We start from the raw sequence: 19517 nt of genomic DNA, 5'->3' as shown, positions 1-19517 counted from the left end.
CATGGAGTGAAAATTACAGATGCAGGCATTATTATACTGACACATGAAGAGAAGGGAGTTACCTCACAAGTGTAGAACCAGTATTGAGAGGGGCAATTCAATCAGGGTGGATGTAGTCCCCTCCCAATAATTGATGAGGAGGTGTCAATTCCAGGAGAAGGAAAGTTGCTTTTGTAGTGAGCCAGCCACACGCAGACCCCTGAAAAAGTTTTCAGTCCATATGCTCCATGAACTGTTTACTACTGACCTTTCTAGAGATGGTCAGTAGCTAATATAAACTGGGAGTTTGATTCTCCAGCTCTCACTTAATCTTCAGTTGCCTGTGATGCCATACTGACCATATGGCTTCATTTTTAGTTGACTAATCACTAGAAATAAAGGCTCAAACTTAATTACATTACTATTAGACAAAGAGGTTTGGGGATTGCCTCCAATGCTCCTCACTCCTATTCTCCGTCCAGCTCAGCATTCACCTGAATCCTTGTCTGATTCACCGTTTACCATCAAAGAACAGCAGAGATCATTCTGAGGCACTTTTGCTGATAGCTTAACTTTATTGACCTTTAGAGTGGTACAAGTCCCCTTTTTGGTCAAGTATGCGCTTGATTTTAAATCAATCAGTACATTTATTGTTGGTTGGTTAAAGAGTACAAGGATGGAAGCTGTTACCACAAAATATGCCAGCTAGTGGGTCCCCAGGGGGCCATGTTCAACTCGCAATGGCAAGAGTGTAGCATGCTCTGACTGTGCTCCTTTCCCCAGCCCTCCTTGTTTCCTATACAGGGATTGGCATAGGACAGTCAGGACTCTTTCATACCAAGGGAATCCTCAGCTAAGAAGGTCTATGTGCTTTCTTGCTTTGCTCCTGTGCCAGAGTGGCATAATGGGGTTAGATTACAGCTCAGGATCTATTTTACTTACCCATTTAAAAAAAAAGACTTTGAGGGAAAATAAAATATGTATCAAGCAGTCAATAAACTGTCAGGACAGTCAGAACCAAGCAGTTCCCAAAGTAGCCAAATAGGTAAAGATGAAGTGACCAAAGGGATATTCATTCTTTTGCACAACCTGTACAGCCTTCACATCATGCATTACAAATGGCTGCACCAGCTTCTCATACTCAAGAATCCCTATAAAACTGCATGTGGATGGGAACAATTTATTTTGCACATCCTGCAATGTTGTTCTCAATCATGACTGATGGTAAGCAATTGTGGATCATTGTGCATCCAAAAAAAAAAAAAAATTAAGGGAGAGAGGCAGAAACAAGCATCAGAAGACCATTACAAGTACACTGGAAAAACAAAACCCAGGCGAAGCAAAAACACGTGAAGGTGAATGGAAATACAAAAAAATGTTCTTATACTGAAATATAAGTAGCAGCTTAGAAGAGCTATAGCGATAGGGTCTCTTCACTTGCTATAAGATCTTGAATATACAGCTCTGTTAACTTTTTTTTTTTAAGTGATTATGGTCAGTTTTCTCTTTAATAATACACACTACACCAGTTGTTTTCAAACTGTGGGTTGCGACCCAGTACTGTGTCACGGAATGTAAGGCACTGGGTCAGGGTGGCTCTAGTCAGCACCACTAAACCAGGCTGTTAAAAGTCCCAGCGGCAGTGCTGCCCAGCTGAGGCAGGCAAGTCACTATCTGTTCTGACACCACGCTGCGCCCCACAAGCAGCCAGCAGCAGGTCCGGCTCCTAGGCAGGGGGAAGTACTGGGTCACGGGCATCAACAATTTTCTTCAACTGGGTCACCAGAAAAGAAGTTTGAAAACCACTGCTCTACACTATAACTTGCACTTTCATGTGATATTTTAGTTGATTGATTTGATGATGCATTTTTGTTATTGAGTGTGCCTCTCCTTAGAGGCATAAACCAAATATGTTATTTACATATATGATTTACTATACTTTAAATCTAAATTAAAATCTAGAAATTCGGAACTAAATATAATATGAATAAATCTTAGATTAACAATATTACATGGGTAGTAAACATTTGTCCTCATTCAAGACTTATCTAACTGCTTCTACGTTCAGATTTGTACAGCATGGGTGAAGACACTAGCAGGTGCCAACATCCCCCTGTCAAAGACTGACCATCCACTTGTGAGAGAATTTCTTGACAGCAGGATCTGGAATGGGGTGTGCGATTCCTGGACACAACTGACTGAGACATACATACCTGAAGTGTACCTGAAAGAAAACTGAAGCTTAAAGACAAGAAAATTGCTGTTATTTTTTAATGTTGTGGTGACGAGGCGAGATCAGTTCTGAATGTACTGCTTGCACCATTAGAACCTGATTGCAGTTGACTTGTTTACTTTTTTTTGGTGGACACAGTGTTTTTTAGGTGATGATAATCACTCAACTGTTTCACAGGCTGTAGTCAAAGCTGTAAATGAGTACCAGATTGATCATGAAAATGTAGTAATTGATACTGACAATACTACTTACATGAAAAAGGCATTTGATTCTATGTTTTTTCTTAGATAATACTGTTTCTGAATTCTGGGCATATCCTCTGTTTGACATATTGTTGAAGGTATTGGTGAAGCATTTAGAAACATTTATAGAACACGTTTTTGAAGCACTTTACAACTCGGGTAGTACAAAAGTGAGGTAGCTCCATTTCATGAACCAGAAACTACAAGAATCTCCAGCTGGAAAAGCATCCAGGCCTCCTAGCCCACACACAGGAACAGCTCATTCCATGCTGTTCGATATCAATCTAAGAACTTTCAATTCTACAAAAGTTTTTAATGAAGAGTGCAACACCAGCTCTCCAGTTTCAGCATTTTCTGAATAGTTCACACAGAATGACGCAGCTAAGTATGCATTGTTGAAAGTACACATCACTTTTCTAGCAGAGATATGTGAACAAAGTCTCAGTTTAAATCTGACATTCGAGAGCAGGAAGCCTTGCAGTGTTAACACATTTGACCTTCTGGAAGAACTACAGATATTTCAGTTCACATCTAGAGCTCCCTTTCTTCAGAAAGCACCTCAGAGTTCTTCAAATTTTGAGAGGCAGAAAACTTATCTCCTGTTGGAAAAACTTGCCTGTCTAGATCTCTTTAGAGGCTATCAGTCTTCTGAAAAAATTGACAAATATTTCTCATTTGGACAAGAAGATCTGAATTTTCTGAGACATGTAGATTTGATTCTCATCGTGTTTAAAAATAGCAGGATATAAACAATACCTGGCATTTTCTGAGGTACCTGAACAGGAGCTAAAACTGTAGAGGGGAAAAAATTGTGCCTGAAGCTATTTAAAGTGCAGCTATTTTTGTAGCCCTCAGGTGTTTTGGCTTTCAGTGAAAGACAGAATTCCAAACTGCATAAATGCAGTCACATAAATGCTGGCCTCGAATTGCATAAATGCTGTCTCAGACTCTGCAGATGCAGAGTTTTTCACTGTACAATTTGATCCGTTCTGCTAAAGGAAATCACTAAGTGAGGAAAAACTTAAAGGCTTTGTTTTCTGTACTATAATTTAAATTAGAATACTGGATTGTACTGAAATGCAGGACCATGATTAGCAAAAATGACTTGTGTAAAAGTGTAAGCAATTTCAAATGACATTCTATTTTATTTTTATTGTGCTGCTTGGTGTTCTGGAATGTAATTTAAATGAAAATCCAGAATTAGGGGTAGGGTATTGGTTACCAAGTAGTTGTAACTTTTTTGTGTGTTACTTTTTTCTGTATTGTAGTTTAAATACATGACCAAAACAACTGGAAACCAGCATGATTATATTGTGGTGTTTTGACAAAATATGCAGAATTTTTAGTTTTTTGATGCACAAATCTCCCAGACGTATCACATTATGACATTCCTCTCTGGCGTTATCTGAACCGGTGATCTGCTAGGCTTCTCCAATCCTTACTCTGGAAGCCAGCCTTACCCTGCTCTGCTGTGAGAACCCCCAGTCCTGGGCTGTTCACGCACAGCTGCTAGCATGTAAGCTGCTCCCAGCTACTTGCAAGCGAATGACACTAGCCAATATCTCCAGTCCCAAACACAACCCTGGGAACCTCCATTTTGCAGTGTCCAGTTATGCCCACTAGATGCTGCAAGCTTATATAAGTTAGTCAATTTAACAAAGAAATTGATATGTACCAGGCTTGTTCTCCCAAGGGGAGTCTCTAACACACTGCAAACCAAATGCACTGCTTCAGGTAGAATGAATGAACAGATTTATTAACTATAAAGGTAGATTTAAATGATTATAACTCAAAGTATAACAAGTCAGATTTGGTCAAATGCAATAAAAGCAAACCCCATTCTAAGCTGATCTTAACACTTTCAATGTCCTTAAAAACTCAGATGCTTCTCACCACAGGCTGGCTTTTCAGTCAGGCTCTCCCATTTGATCAGCGTTTCAGTCACTTGGTGGTTGTGGTGTATGCAGATGGAGGTGGAAGAGAGAGAGCATGGCAAAATGTCTCTCCCTTTTATCATGTCCTTTCTTTCTTCTTGGCTTTGTGCATGCGCCCTGCCCCCCTTCAGAGTCAGGTGAGCATTACCTCATTGCAGTCCCAAACTGCCCAAAGAAAGGAGGTAACTCCCTCAAGGGTCTAAGATTCTTCTGTTGCTGCCTAAGCCAGTATCCATTGTTCCTGTGAGGCTGGGCTGGGTTTGTCCCATCCATGCCCTGATGAGGGGTGAACTGCCTGTCTGTTCTTGGAGAGTTTTTGCATGAGCTTGCTTTAAGCCATGAGGATATATTTTCAGCCTCATAACTATATACATGAAATTATAACCTATAACATTACTGTAACAATTACTATAACAACTATGCTCAGTGCATTATAAGCCTTCCAAAGACACCCAACATGACAAACTTTGCATTGGATACCACACAATCATTTTATACAGATGAACATGGGGGTGTAGGGTGTTCCTACGAGGTACAGAGCATCACACATACATTTAACTCAATGCACATGAGTAGTCCTGTTGACTCCAATGAGATTACTCATGCATGAAGTTGTGTATGTTTGTAGAATTGAGATCTAAATCTGAACCACTGAACTGATGGAAATACTGGCCAATCGTGTACATAGTTGACATAAGCAATAAAACAGCTTTTTTTCCTTCTGTAATATCTACTGCAGGTACAGAGAATCTTTTCTAAACTTGTACTAGTCATTCTAATTTAAGAAAATGACTACGTGTAAACAACTAGTCTTATTTTGCTAATCAACGCACAAAAACAAGTGCAGATGAAGATACAGTTTAGAAACTTTCTCAGTTTAGTTCACTGAAACTTATTCAACCTTTACCTACTGTATATTTTTATTATATAGCACTTAAACAAGTTTGATTTCAATGTACAGATTTCATTTTGTTTTTTCAGCAGTGCAGAAGAATACTGTGGAGAATGAAGAGCCAGCAACCTATATTAACATGAGTGAGACTCAGTCATAGTTTATGGGATAAAAACTACTAGTCACTAAAAAAAAAAAAAAAAAAAATTGATACAGTTGTTGTATAACATAAATGCAGGAAAGCAAAAACATTTAACACAAGTTGGTTTCAGTTTTGCAGATTAATTCTATCTTACATATACTATAATTTGATTTAAAAGTTAATTTCCAGTAAATCAGAAATACAACATTCCCCAATTTTTACTGAAACAATTAAGCCTCCGAATAAATACATTTTTGGACCCCACTCTTGCCAACACTTATGCAAATGCTTAACTTATAAGCACACAAGTAGTCTCATCTGACTTTTGTAACAACCAGGCAGACTAGAACCCAGAAACACAGGAATTGTGAGTTGCTGACCTTTTTTGTTAGAACCACTAAACGCATTGGCTAGCTTTCCATGGGGGAACCCTATGAATCTAGGCTCTGCAGGACGTAATTCCCAGCAAGGGCTGAAGGGCCGCCCTTCACAGCTCACTAATTGGCTGATGCTAGTATTTAAACCATCAGGAGTTGTCCAATGATTAGGGCACTAGCTTATGACTTGGAAGACAAGCATTCAATTCTCTGGTCCACCACAGACTTTCTGTGTGATCTTGTTTCAGAGTAGCAGCCGTGTTAGTCTGTATCCGCAAAAAGAAAAGGAGTACTTGTGGAACCTTAGAGACTAACAAATTTATTTGAGCATAAGCTTTCATGAGCTACAGCTCACTTCATCGGATGCATACAGTGGAAAATACAGTGGGGAGATTTTATATACACAGAGAACATGAAACAATGGGTGTTACCATACACACTATAATGAGAGTGATCACTTAAGATGAGCTATTACCAGCAGGAGAGCACCAGGGTGGGAAGGAACTTTTTGTAGTGATAATCAAGGTGGGCCATTTCCAGCAGTTGACAAGAATGTGTGAGGAACAGTAGGGGGGAAATAAACAAGGGGAAATAGTTTTACTTTGTGTAATGACACATCCACTCCCAGTCTTTATTCAACCTATCCTGAAGGATGACCCATAACTCTCACAGATCTTGGGAGACAGGCCAGTCCTTGTTTACAGACAGCCCCCCAACCTGAAGCAAATACTCACCAGCAACCACACACCACACAACAAAAAACACTAACCCAGGAACCTATCCTGGCAACAAAGCCCATTGCCAACTGTGTCCACATATCTATTCAGGGGACACCATCACAGGGCCTAATCACATCAGCCACACTATCAGAGGCTCGTTCACCTGCGCATCTACCAATGTGATATATGCCATCATGTGCCAGCAATGCCCCTCTGCCATGTACATTGGCCAAACTGGACAGTCTCTACGTAAAAGAATGGACACAAATCAGATGTCAAGAATTAGAACATTCAAAAACTAGTTGGAGAACACTTCAATCTCTTTGGTCACTCGATTACAGACCTAAAAGTGGAAATTCTTCAATAAAAAAACTTCAAAAACAGACTCCAACAAGAGACTGCTGAATGGGAATTAATTTGCAAACTGGATACAATTAATTTAGGCTTGAATAGAGACTGGGAGTGGATGGGTCATTACACAAAGAAACTATTTCCCCTTGTTTATTTCCCCCCCTACTGTTCCTCACATGTTCTTGTCAACTGCTGGAAATGGCCCACCTTGATTATCACTACAAAAGGTTCCTTCCCTATCGTGCTCTCCTGCTGGTAACAGCTCATCTTAAGTGATCACTCTCGTTACAGTGTGTATGGTAACACCCATTGTTTCATGTTCTCTATGTATATAAAATCTCCCCACTGTATTTTCCACTGAATGCATCTGATGAAGTGAGCTGTAGCTCACGAAAGCTTATGCTCAAATAAATTGGTTAGTCTCTAAGGTGCCACAAGTACTCCTTTTCTTTTTGTGTGATCTTGGTCACTTAGGCCCGGATCCTCAAGTGTACTTAGGCACCTAACTCCCACTGATCAATAGGAGTTAGGCACCTAAATACCTTAGCCTCTCTGTTTCCCATCTGTAAAAGCAGGGGTGTGGGGGGTGGAGGGTGAGAAAACCTGGATTTGTGCTGGAAATGGCCCAACTTGATGATCACTTTAGATAAGCTATTACCAGCAGGACAGTGGGGTGGGAGGAGGTATTGTTTCATGATCTCTGTGTGTATATAATGTCTGCTGCAGTTTCCACGGTATGCATCCAATGAAGTGAGCTGTAGCTCACGAAAGCTCATGCTCAAATAAATTGGTTAGTCTCTAAGGTGCCACAAGTACTCCTTTTCTTTTTGCGAATACAGACTAACACGGCTGTTACTCTGAAACCAGGAAAATACTATTACCCCTGTGACAGGATGGATCACAGAAACCCCGTGGGGGTTGCCACCTGATGTTCCAAGACTACTTCTGCTCCTGCTTTTCTGCCCTGTCAGCTTAGGACTTCAGTGCCCTGCCTGGTTTGAGCCAGACCCGCTAGCCTGCTGCAAACCCAGATCCAGATCTGAACCACGTCCCATAACAGCTGTAAGCTTAATTGAAAGCAACTTAGGAAGTGTTCCTGTCCTTGACACTCAGATGCCCAACTCCCAGTGGGGTCCAAACCCTAAATAAATCCGTTTTACCCTGTATAAAGCTTTATACAGGGTAAACTCATGAATTGTTCGCCCTCTATAACATTGATGGATATGCACAGCTGTCGTCCCCCCCAAGTATTAATACATACTCTGGGTTAATTAAGTAAAATCATAGAATATCAGGGTTGGAAGGGACCTCAGGAGGTCACCTAGTCCAACCTCCTGCTCAAAGCAGGACCAATCCCCAATTTTTGCCCCAGATCCCGAAATGGCCCCCTCAAGGATTGAACTCAAAACCCTGGGTTTAGCAGGCCAATACTCAAACCACTGAGCTATCCCTCCCTGATTTCTTTTTCTTTGCATGTAAAGAAGCATCCCTAAATGTAATAGTGCATGTCACAATATGTTGAGATGGCATTTGTACAAAGCAGGAAAATGTATATAAAGACAAAATAATTACTCTTAAAAATGAAGACTACATTGCCTTGAGAGTTCAATTTTCTCTCCAGTATCAGCCTCATCCCCAACTGATGTTTACAAAGCAGGCAAAAGCTGCATAGAGAAGGTGCAAAATCCCATTGACTTTTACGGGACTTGCGCTTCCTGTGTCACTTAGGTGCTTTGGAAAATCCAACCCAAGTGCTCTATGTGCTTTGTAATCTTGACAAGAAATTTTACTAGTCTTCCATTGTCTGTCATGGAGGGAAAACATTTCAGCTAATTTGTATGCAGTTTTAGTTTCCTAGAGAATGGCAGGAATGCTTAAGCTTGTACACTGTGGCTTCTAAAAAACAGAATCAGTTATTAACTACTAAAAATACCGTATGTGGCACCTATAATCCAAACTGGTTTGAATTTTGGGAGGCAGGACTGTGATTTAAGTCCCTAGATCCTAATCTGTCCTTGCAATTTTGGTCCTGGATCAAATCCAAAACTAGAAGGAGCCTTCTTTCAGTTTGCAGTTAAGATGGAACTGAAACTTCACAAGAAAAGCCAAACTTCCAGAAATCTTACAGGAACCCTCCCAAGAACAACTGCTCTCAGGAGGCTTCCAGTGGTGCTGGTGGAAATGGATTTTACAAAATATCTCCATTTGGGATCAGAATCTTAAGAAACTGAATCAGGGCTTCCCGTTTGATATTCTTGAAGTTAGGCTAACTCCATTCTAGTAATTTTTTTTTTTCCAGTACTTATGTAGCACTCTACAGCTGGAGGGCTCAAAGCATCTGATACGCTGGTTAGGTATTCTCTCCATTTAAGAATGGAGATGCTGAAGAGCAGAGAGGTTAAACATTTTGCCCAAACTCTTGCCAGAATGAAAGTCGCCTGATGTAAACACTAGGCAACACTGTTTCTTTCCTAATTTAGAGCCAGACATCTATCTAATAAATGATTTAGTATTTAATTGGTAGAAAGAAAAAGTTTATTACAGTATTTTAAATAATAAGTTTATAGGCTGTTATGAATTTAAACCCCTGCAACTCTTATCAGTGTGCAATAAGACTGCCTCGCAGTCACCTGTCTTGATAAGTAAGAAAAAAAATATGCTGTAGCTGTGGGAAGTAGCTGGCCACCAGTACTATACTTCTAAGTAAGATCTTGTTGAAGACTTAAGAAGTGCTTTAGTATGCACGGTATTATCAGTTTCTTCATTCTAGTGATTCAGGCCGAGTTGAGGGTAGATCAATGTTGATTCCGGGAATGACATTATGACCGTCACCATCTACGAGAGCGTCCCACTGATCAAAACCTTTCTCCAGACCTAAATGTTTCTGCAAGAAGGCCAATGAAGTTTTGTTGCTTATATCTATAGCTATATTTGGGTCTATTTCTCCCTTTAATTTGAAAATCTTTCCAACAAAGGTACCAACCAGGAAGGTAAAATCTGGAAAACTCTGATGTACTGATCCCTTGATAGCGATCATTTTTCTTTCTGTGCCAGTGGAGTAAAGTTTCTTCATCTTTAGAACATTTGAAGCCCACTGGAATTTTTCTGAGTTGATAAACAATGGCTGGTGGACCTTGGCATAAACTTCATCACCTAGAGCAGTGGTTCTCAAAGCTGGTCCGCTGCTTGTTCAGGGAAAGCCCCTGGCGCACCAGACAGGTTTGTTTACCTGCCACGTCCGCAGGTTTGGCTGATCGCGGCTCCCACCGGCTCCAGTTCACCGCTCCAAGCCAATGGGGGCTGCGGGAATTGGTGCGGGTAAGGGACGTGCTGGCCACCCTTCCCGCAGCCCCCATTGGCCTGGAGCGGTGAACCGCGGCCAGTGGGAGCCGCGATCAGCTGAACCTGCGGACACGGTAGGTAAACAAACCGGTCCGGCGTGCCGGGGCTTTCCCTGAACAAGTGGCGGACCGGCTTTGAGAACCACTGATCTAGAGGAAGCATCCATGCATCCAGGCCAATGCCACACTTGAATCTAGCTTCTTTGCTAAGAGCCTCAATGGCTGTGGCAGCACCAAAAGAGTGTCCCATCACAGCTATTCTGTCACTATCAATAGAACCCTTTAAGACAGTCCAATCAAAGTTTAAAGGTAGAACATTCACTACATGTTTTCCAGAAATAATATCAAGAATAAGGTCAAGAGCTTTGATACACTCTAAGTGGTACCAAGTAGTAACAGACAGAAAAAAGTGAATTACCAAGCAAAATAAAATAAAACATGCAAGTCTATGTCTAATCAAACTGAATACAGATAAAAACCTCACCAGTTCCAGTAAGCTTCCCTTTACAGACTAATCTCCTTCTAGTCTGGGTCCAGCAATCACTCACACCCCCTGTAGTTACTGTCCTTTGTTCCAGTTTCTTTCGGGTATCTTTGAGGGTGGAGAGGCCCTTTCTTTAGCCAGCTGAAGACAAAATGGAAGGGTCTCCCAGGGGTTTAAATAGACTTTCTCTTAGGGTGGAGACCCCCCTCCTCTCTCCTATGTGAAGTCCAGCTACAAAATGGAGTTTTAGAGTCACCTGGGCAAGTCACATGTCTATGCATGACTGAGCTCCTTACCAGCCAAGCCACATTCCTGGGAAACCCCAGATGTGGATTGGTGTCTCCAAGTTCATTGTTGGCTTAAGGGCTTCTTGGTTGGACACTTATTGAGAATAGTCTTCTCAGGAAGCTGACCAACTGCTTCACTAAAACCTACTCAGAATCAAACAAGTATGCAGCTAATATTCATAACTTTGAATACAAAAATAATACATGCACACAAATAGGATTAATAGATTCAGTAGATCATACCCTTTACAGAGATACGTTACATGGCATATGTAGCATAAAACACATTCTAGTTATGTCATATATACATTCATAAGTATATTTCCATAAAGCCTTATGGGAGGCACCATCACAACCCCCAGCTCACAAGGGTGTTGAGGGATAGATGTGACAAACATTGCAATTCCCCACAATATCTTTGAATAAATTTATTGTATTAAGTTTCTTTGGCAAGAACTGTATTAAAGGCAAAAACTATGTGTTATTGTGGGCCAGGACTGTATGTCCCCTCTTTCTAGAAAGGAGATGTGATGTGAACCCTGGGAAGTGTTATAAGCTTCAAGGTACTAAACTGAAAATGTGCCAGATGAGAATGGACTTTTTGCTCAAACAGTAACCAGTGGTTTGCCTGGAGAATCTCTGGAGCAGTGGTTCCCAAACTGGGGTTCGCAAAGCCCTAGGGGTTCACAGAACATTACAGGGGGTTCGCCAGAAAAATTTCACTAATGGTGGCCAGAGGACCCCAGGCATTGGAGGCAGCAGGTGGGACCCAATTGCAGGGCAGACAGCCCGAGCCCCAGAGAGAGTGGGGCTGGGCAGTTGAGGCTGACAGCCTGAGCCCTGCCCCCATCAGTGGGGGAGCTGGCAGCCTGAACCCCAGGGAGAGCGGGCCTGGGCAGTTGGGGCTCGCACCCCGAGCTCCAGCAGTCAGCAGGACCTGCAGCCCAAGCTCAACGGGGTCCAGCAGCAGGAGCCCCACAGAGTGTGAAGTGCAGAGGAAATTTAAACTTAAATCCCTGGAAATATTCATTTTTAGGAGGAGGTTCATGAGGTTTCACAATTTAGTGAAAGGGTTTCGCCGGCTGTTAAAGTTTGGGAAACACTGCTCTAGAGGGACATGAATACTGCAAATTCCTTACCTCAGGTTATGCAAAAACCCAGCCTTCTGAAGCTATGCCCTGAGGAAAGGATCACTGTCTGCTAATTACCTGTTCCCAGAGTTTCAAAATCAAAGGCCCAAGCTGTACAAAGGAATGACTTATCTGTTCCTCGGGGGGGGTAGACTAGTTCTGAGCTGCAGTTGACCATAGAAAGAATGCTTGGTGAGGTTTGAAGGACTGGCTCCTCCCAAAGCCCATGTTGGAGCTGGGGGGCAGTGATGATCTCTGGTAAGTTTTATGAGCATCTTTGTACGTTTTTTATTGTTTAATGTATTTTCTCTGTGATGCTTTTATCTTAAGAACAAATGTGCTTGCTTACGAAGAGCTGTGTGGTAACTTGTGACTGTTGGCAATTACAGCTGTTTGTAGCCTTAGCAAACCAAGGCACAGACACCGGCCTATTTAGGCAGTCTGGCTTGCTGAGGATATCAGTGTAAACAGGGAAGTATGCAGCCTGGAAAAACCCCACTCAGGAAGAGGAGAGCTACAGGTCTCTATGCAAGAGAGGTAACGGCTGGAGCCTAAAGTGGTTGACCTGGAGGGACAACAGAAGGGGAATACAGGTGCAGCTGTGACAAAATAACGATTGTGATGCATTTAAATACTGTAGTGATGGGGGCTTTAGACAGTAGAAAAAACTTCTGAAGAATGCCATTGTACAGAGAGTAATTTGAAAATAAAGATCTTGACACAGCAGTCCTTGAGAGGTTCTATGGAATCTAACATACAATCACCTCCTCCGGAACCAAAGCTGTTTTTCTTTCTTGAAAGAAAAATCCTGAGATGGGAACATTTAAAAAAAAAATCCTGATGCAGAAAAATCAGAAGGGAGAAGTCCTAACCCCATGATTATAGTTCAGCTCCTTGCCCCACACCCAATCTTTATCCTTATGTTTCAGATAATGTATCCATTTCAATCTTTCCCCCGTCTAAGGATGGGAGTACACCTCATCTGTATCTGAGGGGAATGGATCAGTGATCTTTCTCGGTGTAAGGCTGGTCGTTGGATAAGAGTTAAATCTTTCTCACCTGAACCTGCCACTCGAATGGACTGGCTAGTTTATTTCTCTCTCTATCCCCTCCCCATGAAGCTGAAGATCTCAGATAGTGTCTTCCCTAGTGCCCAGATGTGTAGGAGGGGGTTAGTCTCCCTCATCAGTCCCCTTGGAACCAAAGGATCAGTCACTCTCTCACTGGGGTCCAGAACTGTTTGGTCTCTTATACACACGCTCTCACTTTCTTCCCCATCCCACTCCCAAGAGCCGAAGTATCTATCTACCTCCTCCACCCCTTATATTAGGGAGGAGGAGCGGCAGTCTCTCTCTGACTTGGGCAAGGACTGGAGGGTAACCTCATTTGATCTCTTTTCTCCTATAGATGGGAGAGAGATTGATGGATCTCTCCCCACCCCCAACAGGGTGCAGGGGAGATGGTCACTCCTCTTCATTGCTTTCCTGAGCTAGGAGGAAGGAGCACAGAGCCACATTTTTGTCTCTCTTCCTGCAACTGTCTCACTGTCTGTCCCTAATGCCAGGGTCATCACTATCCCTCTTTCTCTTTGAGGCTAGGGTTGAGATTGGTCAGTCTGTCTACACCCTAGAATCCGGAAGGTAGATCTATCTCCCCTTATTCCTGAAGGGGAGTATTTATATCTCTTTCACTACAGGGTCAAGGGTGTGCTCACTACATACAGGGTCTAAGTGGAAGTAGGGGTGCTGGAACTGGAGGTGCTGGGGATGGAACACCTCCTGGCTTGAAGTAATAATAGCAACCCGATGCACGGCTTCCATCATTTACAGGATGCACAGTTTGTACAATGACTTTCAGCACCCCCCCTAAAAAAATTGTTCCAGCACCCCTGAATGGAAATTTTTACTTCCTCTCCACTGAGGGTGGGTGTCAGTATATGCCCTGCCTATGCTGCCTGGAGCAAGGGATAGGTGCAATCATGCTCTTCCTTCTTCAGAGGTTAGAGTCAGTCTCTTTCTTAGGGATCACAGGATGGCCTCTTCCCTAGGGAGTAGGAGGTCAGGATTTCTTTTCCATGACAGTGGGGAGTCTGACTCCAATCCTGAACTTTGTTTCTTCCTTTTATGCTATAATGCCAGGTCTTTCCACCCACGAATTGCAACACCCAGGACATGCACAGTCTTGCAGCATCTGGCACAGGGATGTGTCAGAGGAGGGAGGAAGAGATATAGCATCAGTTCTCTTGATATTCTGGGCTGCCAAGCAGTTACTTGGGGGTCTGTTGCAGCCTGAATATCAAATAGACCAGACCTGGTATATGTAAGTGGCCAAACCAACCACTAGCAGACTCCAAAACCCTGAAGTGCTAATATGGCAAAAAAAGCCACCTTTGCCGTCTCTTACTGAGGTTGGAGTCAGGCTCTTCATCTCCCCCTCCCCACTTTCAGGGGCTGGAAGGCATCAGTCTCTCTTTTCTTCCACCTCCAGTGGTGGCTGGGGTAATTGTACGACTCTCAGTTGCTCTCTTTCTCTAGGGCTGTTTCGGTAAGTCTCTCTCTCCTTCTAGATTCAAGGCGTTAGTGCGCCTCCCTCCCCACAGGGCTGGGGAAGTTGGTGAAATCTTGGCCAACTGACCTCAGTGGCAAAACCCTGACGACTTCAATGGAGACAGGATTTCATCCACTCCCTCCCTACCTTAAAACTAGAGGGAGTGCCGGCCCCTCTATTGCTACGGAGACGAATGCGTTGGTTTCTCTCCTCCCCGCCCCTTGGAGGCCCCCTCCCGTCAATGGGGGAGTCTGGGTCTCCCTTTTCCCTCATCCCTGCAGCTCGGTTGGGCTCTCTTTAGTTTTCCCCACCTTCTGAGGGGAGCGGAAGCGCTCTCCGCCTTCCCCGGGGAAAACGGTTGGCTTTGCTGTCTAGCCCAAATATTAGAAGCGGGCGGGCGCCTCAGCCTCGTCCACCACGCCCAGACCAGACTCTGTGTTTGAGTGTGATGCGTACAGAAAACGGCGTCTCTTGCGGCCTCCGGCTGTCGGTCTCACACTCTCCCTCCTGGGCCGGGCACTGAGGGTGGCCGGTTTCTGGAGGGAGGGTATGTCTGGCTCTTAACTTTCTCTCCTTTTGCTTTCAGGAGGTGTCCGGTCTCTTGCGCCTCCTTCTGGAGGAGCAGGTGGGTGACGGCCTCTCCTCCCCCACCGCAGGCCACCCCCTTCACTGACCTGGCTCGGCCCTGTACCGAGCAGCTTGCCGGACCTCTCGAGAGAAACGGGACACTCACCTGCACAGCCAAGCGCCGACGGTTTCCCTCCCAAGACGAGAGAGAAATGAGTTCCGTCGGATCCCTCCACCTTCCGAAACCCGAAGATGCCGCCGCTGCTCCCAGGCTCGAGCGCCGGGACTAGACAGCGCTGCGGAAGGGTACATGGAAGGGGGTGGGGAGGTCGCAACCGCTGACCAGACCGTTATGGAGAGACTCGTTGGCGCGCGACCCAGCCAAGCAGTCTTCGCGCGGCCCGGCCCCAACGTGGGGGGTGGGAGCCACGCTGCAGGCGCGTGCGGCTGCTCTGCTGTCTCTGATGCCACCCCGCTTGGCGATCCACAGCGCCCTAACTTGTCGCACTAGGGCCTGGTACCTGGTCTCTGAACAGCTCATTTTCTGCCACTGACCCCTTCCCACAACTCCGCCCCAGCCAGGTCACTGTCCGTCCCCCTAACTTGCTCCCTAACCATGGCCCCTGTAGCCTTAGAAGCCCTCTCTTCCCATGAGGAAAACTCCTGCTGTGCCTGTAGGTGCTCCACTGTCTCAGGGTTAGATCCCCTGTTGCATGTGACCAGGGCCAGGTTTCATTAGCCAACCGATTTTCTGACTTGTTCTGTTGTCAAGTTGAATGATCCCTCTTTAATTAACCACCAGAAATGTGCACATTTGATGGACCAAATTCTGCCCAAGGGGTAAATGCTCAGGTGCAACTTTCACAGCCATTGCAAAGGCAGCATTACTGCTTTCCTGTATTGTGACCTACTATACTCCACAGTCTCTCCCTGTTTAGTAAAAAGAAAAGGAGTACTTGTGGCACCTTAGAGACTAACCAATTTATTAGAGCATAAGCTTTCGTGAGCTACAGCTCACTTCCTCAGATGCATATCGTGGAAACTGCAGCAGACTTTATATATACACAGAGAATATGAAACAATACCTCCTCCCACCCCTGTTTAGTGTTTCTGCCCACAGAGGGAATAGGGCATGTGGTATGAGCTATATCCCCAGGCAAAATCATACACAACATGCTTCTTCTTTAGATCCCACTCACAGCTCTTGTATAGAGAGGTTTGCAGAGATCCTTTCCCTAACTTTTGGAAGGAAGCAGAATCAGGGCAGTAAGCTTTAATCATATAGTTCCTCTGCCTGCAATTTTTTAGTGCAGCACCCTCACATTCCTGGTATCCTTTAATTATGTAGGGTCCATCCTCTCCACATGCCCTCTAAGGCCTGGTCTGGCCCAAAAACAATAATTTAAAATAAGAATATTTATGGACTACCTCCTACCCAAAGATCAGAAAGTGATGTACGAATATCAAAGGTAACAGTGCTTAATAAATAAATCAAAAATATTCTAACTATAGCCATACATTTTGTCCCAAGCCTGAAGTCAAACAGTGGTCCCTAAACAACATTAAAGGACCGTTGTCAACTTGAAATCAATTTTAAAATATTAGTCAAAAGTACTTTCAAGTACTATGCTTGCTCATGAGTCCCCAGTCAGTTTTTGTGGATTTAAAATCACTTTTTCCTATTTTAATCATATTTTTCTTTCCTTGACTGCTATATGAAGCAAAGGAAACTAACTAGGGCTTCACACCTGCAATAAAATCTGTGCAAGCAGCACCATATAGTGAACTAGGGATCTTTCAGCTCATGCCCACATTATCCACATGGGGCGAGTTATAGTACAGCACTTTGGTGCACACTGCTATTCATACACTGCAGTGCGTGGCAGTATAGACATGCCCAGTTTCTGAAGTGGTGGCAGCCACATTAAGGCTGTCCCCTATGCAAGTATACTAGACAGTAGAGACAAAGTTCCTGCTGCTCTTGCCTCTTTCTGGCACACCTGCACAGAATGACCTCTGTCTAGCACACCCACTAAAGCCTGTCAGAGAAACAGGGCAACTATCTAAAGCAAAGTAGGGAAATATGGTACCCATCTAATACACAACATGGAATGCTTGGGATACCTTAACAGTACTTTCCAATTTTTGTATCTGTTTGTTTTTTAAATTTTGCCTCAACTTGACATTTCCTAGGTTTCAAATTTTTTAATACAGTTTCATTTTATTTTTCCTCTTTAATTTATATATATTTGCAACCTGTATCATAACAAATTATTTTGTCTTTCAATTTTGCTCTTATGGCCTTATTTTTTTTTAATTCACTTATCAGTTTTGAATAATATTCTTTGCATTGCCAATAATTAGGAAAGGCAAGGAAGCAGGGCCATTCCTCCCACTTATTTAATAACAAGATAAGACAGATGAACTATACTCTGCAACCCCAGTCCAGCAAATGCTTACACACATGCTTAACTTTACTACCCTGAATAGTCCCATATAAGTCAGAGGAATTTTTCATGATAGTAAAGTTAAGCTCATGCATGAGTGTTTGCAGGTTTGGGGCCTACATTCATATGCAGGACGAAATGAGGATATTTTTAAGTGATATTCAAACTTTGTGTTATATAAAGATTGTAATTTTTCTTCATGCTCTGCATATATTCTGTAACACTCATACAGTAAAAGGATTGTACCACTGGATGGTAGCTTTCTTGTGACTTGGAAACTAATGCAATAAAAATATACATACATTACAAATTTACACTCTGTGAGCTTTAATTGTTCTGTTACAATATTTTGCAGGAAGATATATGGTAATCTGTTTTTTGGTTTGTTTGTTTGTTTGTTTGTTAAGGGAGCAACATTTCTAATTTCAACTGATTTTCAGTATGCCTTTGTTCTACCTGCTAGTGCAATATTTGGCTTTCCTTTTGTTCTCTATCAGTTTGAGAAAAAAAGTTGTGGTTGTTTCTCTCTACTTTCTCTTCACTTCATTAATATTTAACTTCTCCCAAATCCACAATCTATGGCAAGACAAAACTAGCAGTTCCCATAGGTTAAATATTATTCATAGAGTTCTAAAATGCAACCTACTTTGTCCTATTTTTAACCATTTTCAGATTCCATGAAATATCCTTTTCAGATATGTGATGACATTTTGACTCAATATGATGACATTTTAGAACAACAATTTATGTTGCATCTTGATATGCTGATAAATCATGATTCCTCAAGTTTATTATTTAATGAGAAACAAGTTTGTTGTGTTGGACAACTAACAACAGTGGTAACTCCAGTCACAAATTCTAGGCTAGACTATGTTCCATCATGCTGGAATCTATTATTTCCAAATCAAATGTTTATTGTCATAACAAGCTACTATATACAGGCACTGACATGTAGGGTGACCAGATGTCCCGATTTTATAGGGACAGTCCTGATATTTGGGGCTTTTTCTGATATAGGCTCCTGTTACTCCCCACCCCCGTCCCGATTTTTCACACTCGCTATCTGGGCAGCCAACTGATGTGTGAAAAGAAATCTGAGAGTTGCCTTTCAGAGACAGATAGAACACACAAAACACTTTCCTGGAAAAGGGTCTTGCATTATTGCTTGGAATTTTGAATCATGTGTCACTTTTGTAGTATTGTCCAATTCTTATTTGGTGGTAGGTCACTAAATAGCATAATGCTTCATATGCTCTCTTTCTTCCCCGAGTTGCTTTAGATACTTCTTGCTTTTTAGACTGCGAGGTGCTTGAGTGGCATTCAGTGGCCACATTGATGGTATTGGTCCTGCTGAAGCATTTAACAGGGAGGACCACATGAAAATTGCTGTCTTTCTCCCTGAATTAAATATAGATTGATTTCTTCCTTATTAGATAGACAATCATTTATAGTATCCAGGGCTCAGCACCACCATGTTGTGCGATACACTTGACAAAATTACAATACTTAGTGACGGACATTGGAGGGAGTTATATCATTCAGTCATTAAATTTTTTGAAAAATTACCATGGACTTCAAAATTTTTATCACGGACACGTTGCTAACCCCGATACTATCTGACAGTTTGAGGACATATCTTTCTCACGCTCCTTGGTATTTTGGACAGTGACAAATGTCTTGATTTCTGCCATATCTTTCTCTTCTGCCATAAAGGTTGTGCAGCTCTTCCACATATGTATTGTGCAATATATAAATAGACTCCATTCAGTGTAGCATTGCATATCCCGGTTCGGTTTTAGCTACACGACTACGAAGCACTGAAAGGTGGGACTTGCTGTTTTGTTT

At 42.8% G+C, this 19517-nt stretch overlaps 2 protein-coding genes across 2 annotated transcripts in view; both read right to left on the bottom strand.

The window, feature by feature from the left end:
* The window catches only part of DNAH8 (dynein axonemal heavy chain 8), a 577606-nt gene extending 561843 nt beyond the window's left edge, over positions 1–15763 (bottom strand). The window contains exon 1 of the mRNA XM_073338555.1: positions 15392–15763. The gene's annotated coding sequence lies outside the window, so the exon portion shown is untranslated. The remainder of the gene's footprint in view (positions 1–15391) is intronic.
* On the bottom strand, positions 9443–19381 carry LOC140908817 (platelet-activating factor acetylhydrolase-like). Its single transcript, XM_073336691.1, has 4 exons — positions 19286–19381; positions 15392–15521; positions 10357–10585; positions 9443–10036 (listed from the first exon to the last, which is right to left on the bottom strand). The coding sequence occupies exons 1-4, from the start codon at positions 19379–19381 to the stop codon at positions 9631–9633; spliced, it is 861 nt and encodes a 286-aa protein (XP_073192792.1). The 3' UTR covers positions 9443–9630.
* Positions 19382–19517: the final 136 nt, after the last annotated feature.

This window comes from Lepidochelys kempii, chromosome 3, assembly GCF_965140265.1.
Source record: "Lepidochelys kempii isolate rLepKem1 chromosome 3, rLepKem1.hap2, whole genome shotgun sequence".
Taxonomy (NCBI): domain Eukaryota; kingdom Metazoa; phylum Chordata; order Testudines; family Cheloniidae; genus Lepidochelys; species Lepidochelys kempii.
The sequence above is the reverse complement of the archived record's forward strand: the minus strand, read 5'-3'. Positions and strand labels throughout refer to the sequence as shown.

Bases quoted from the DNA above. Each gene is read 5' to 3' on its own strand.
- LOC140908817 (XM_073336691.1), bottom strand. From the start codon at position 19,381: ATGGCAGAAGAGAAAGATATGGCAGAAATCAAGACATTTGTCACTGTC. The intron at 10,586-15,391 runs GTGAGTGTCCCG...GGTACCACTTAG, and splicing joins GTCGGCGCTTGGCTGTGCAG to AGTGTATCAAAGCTCTTGAC. The intron at 10,037-10,356 runs GTGGTTCTCAAA...ACCAGCTTTGAG, and splicing joins TGGATGCTTCCTCTAGATCA to AACCACTGCTCTAGGTGATG.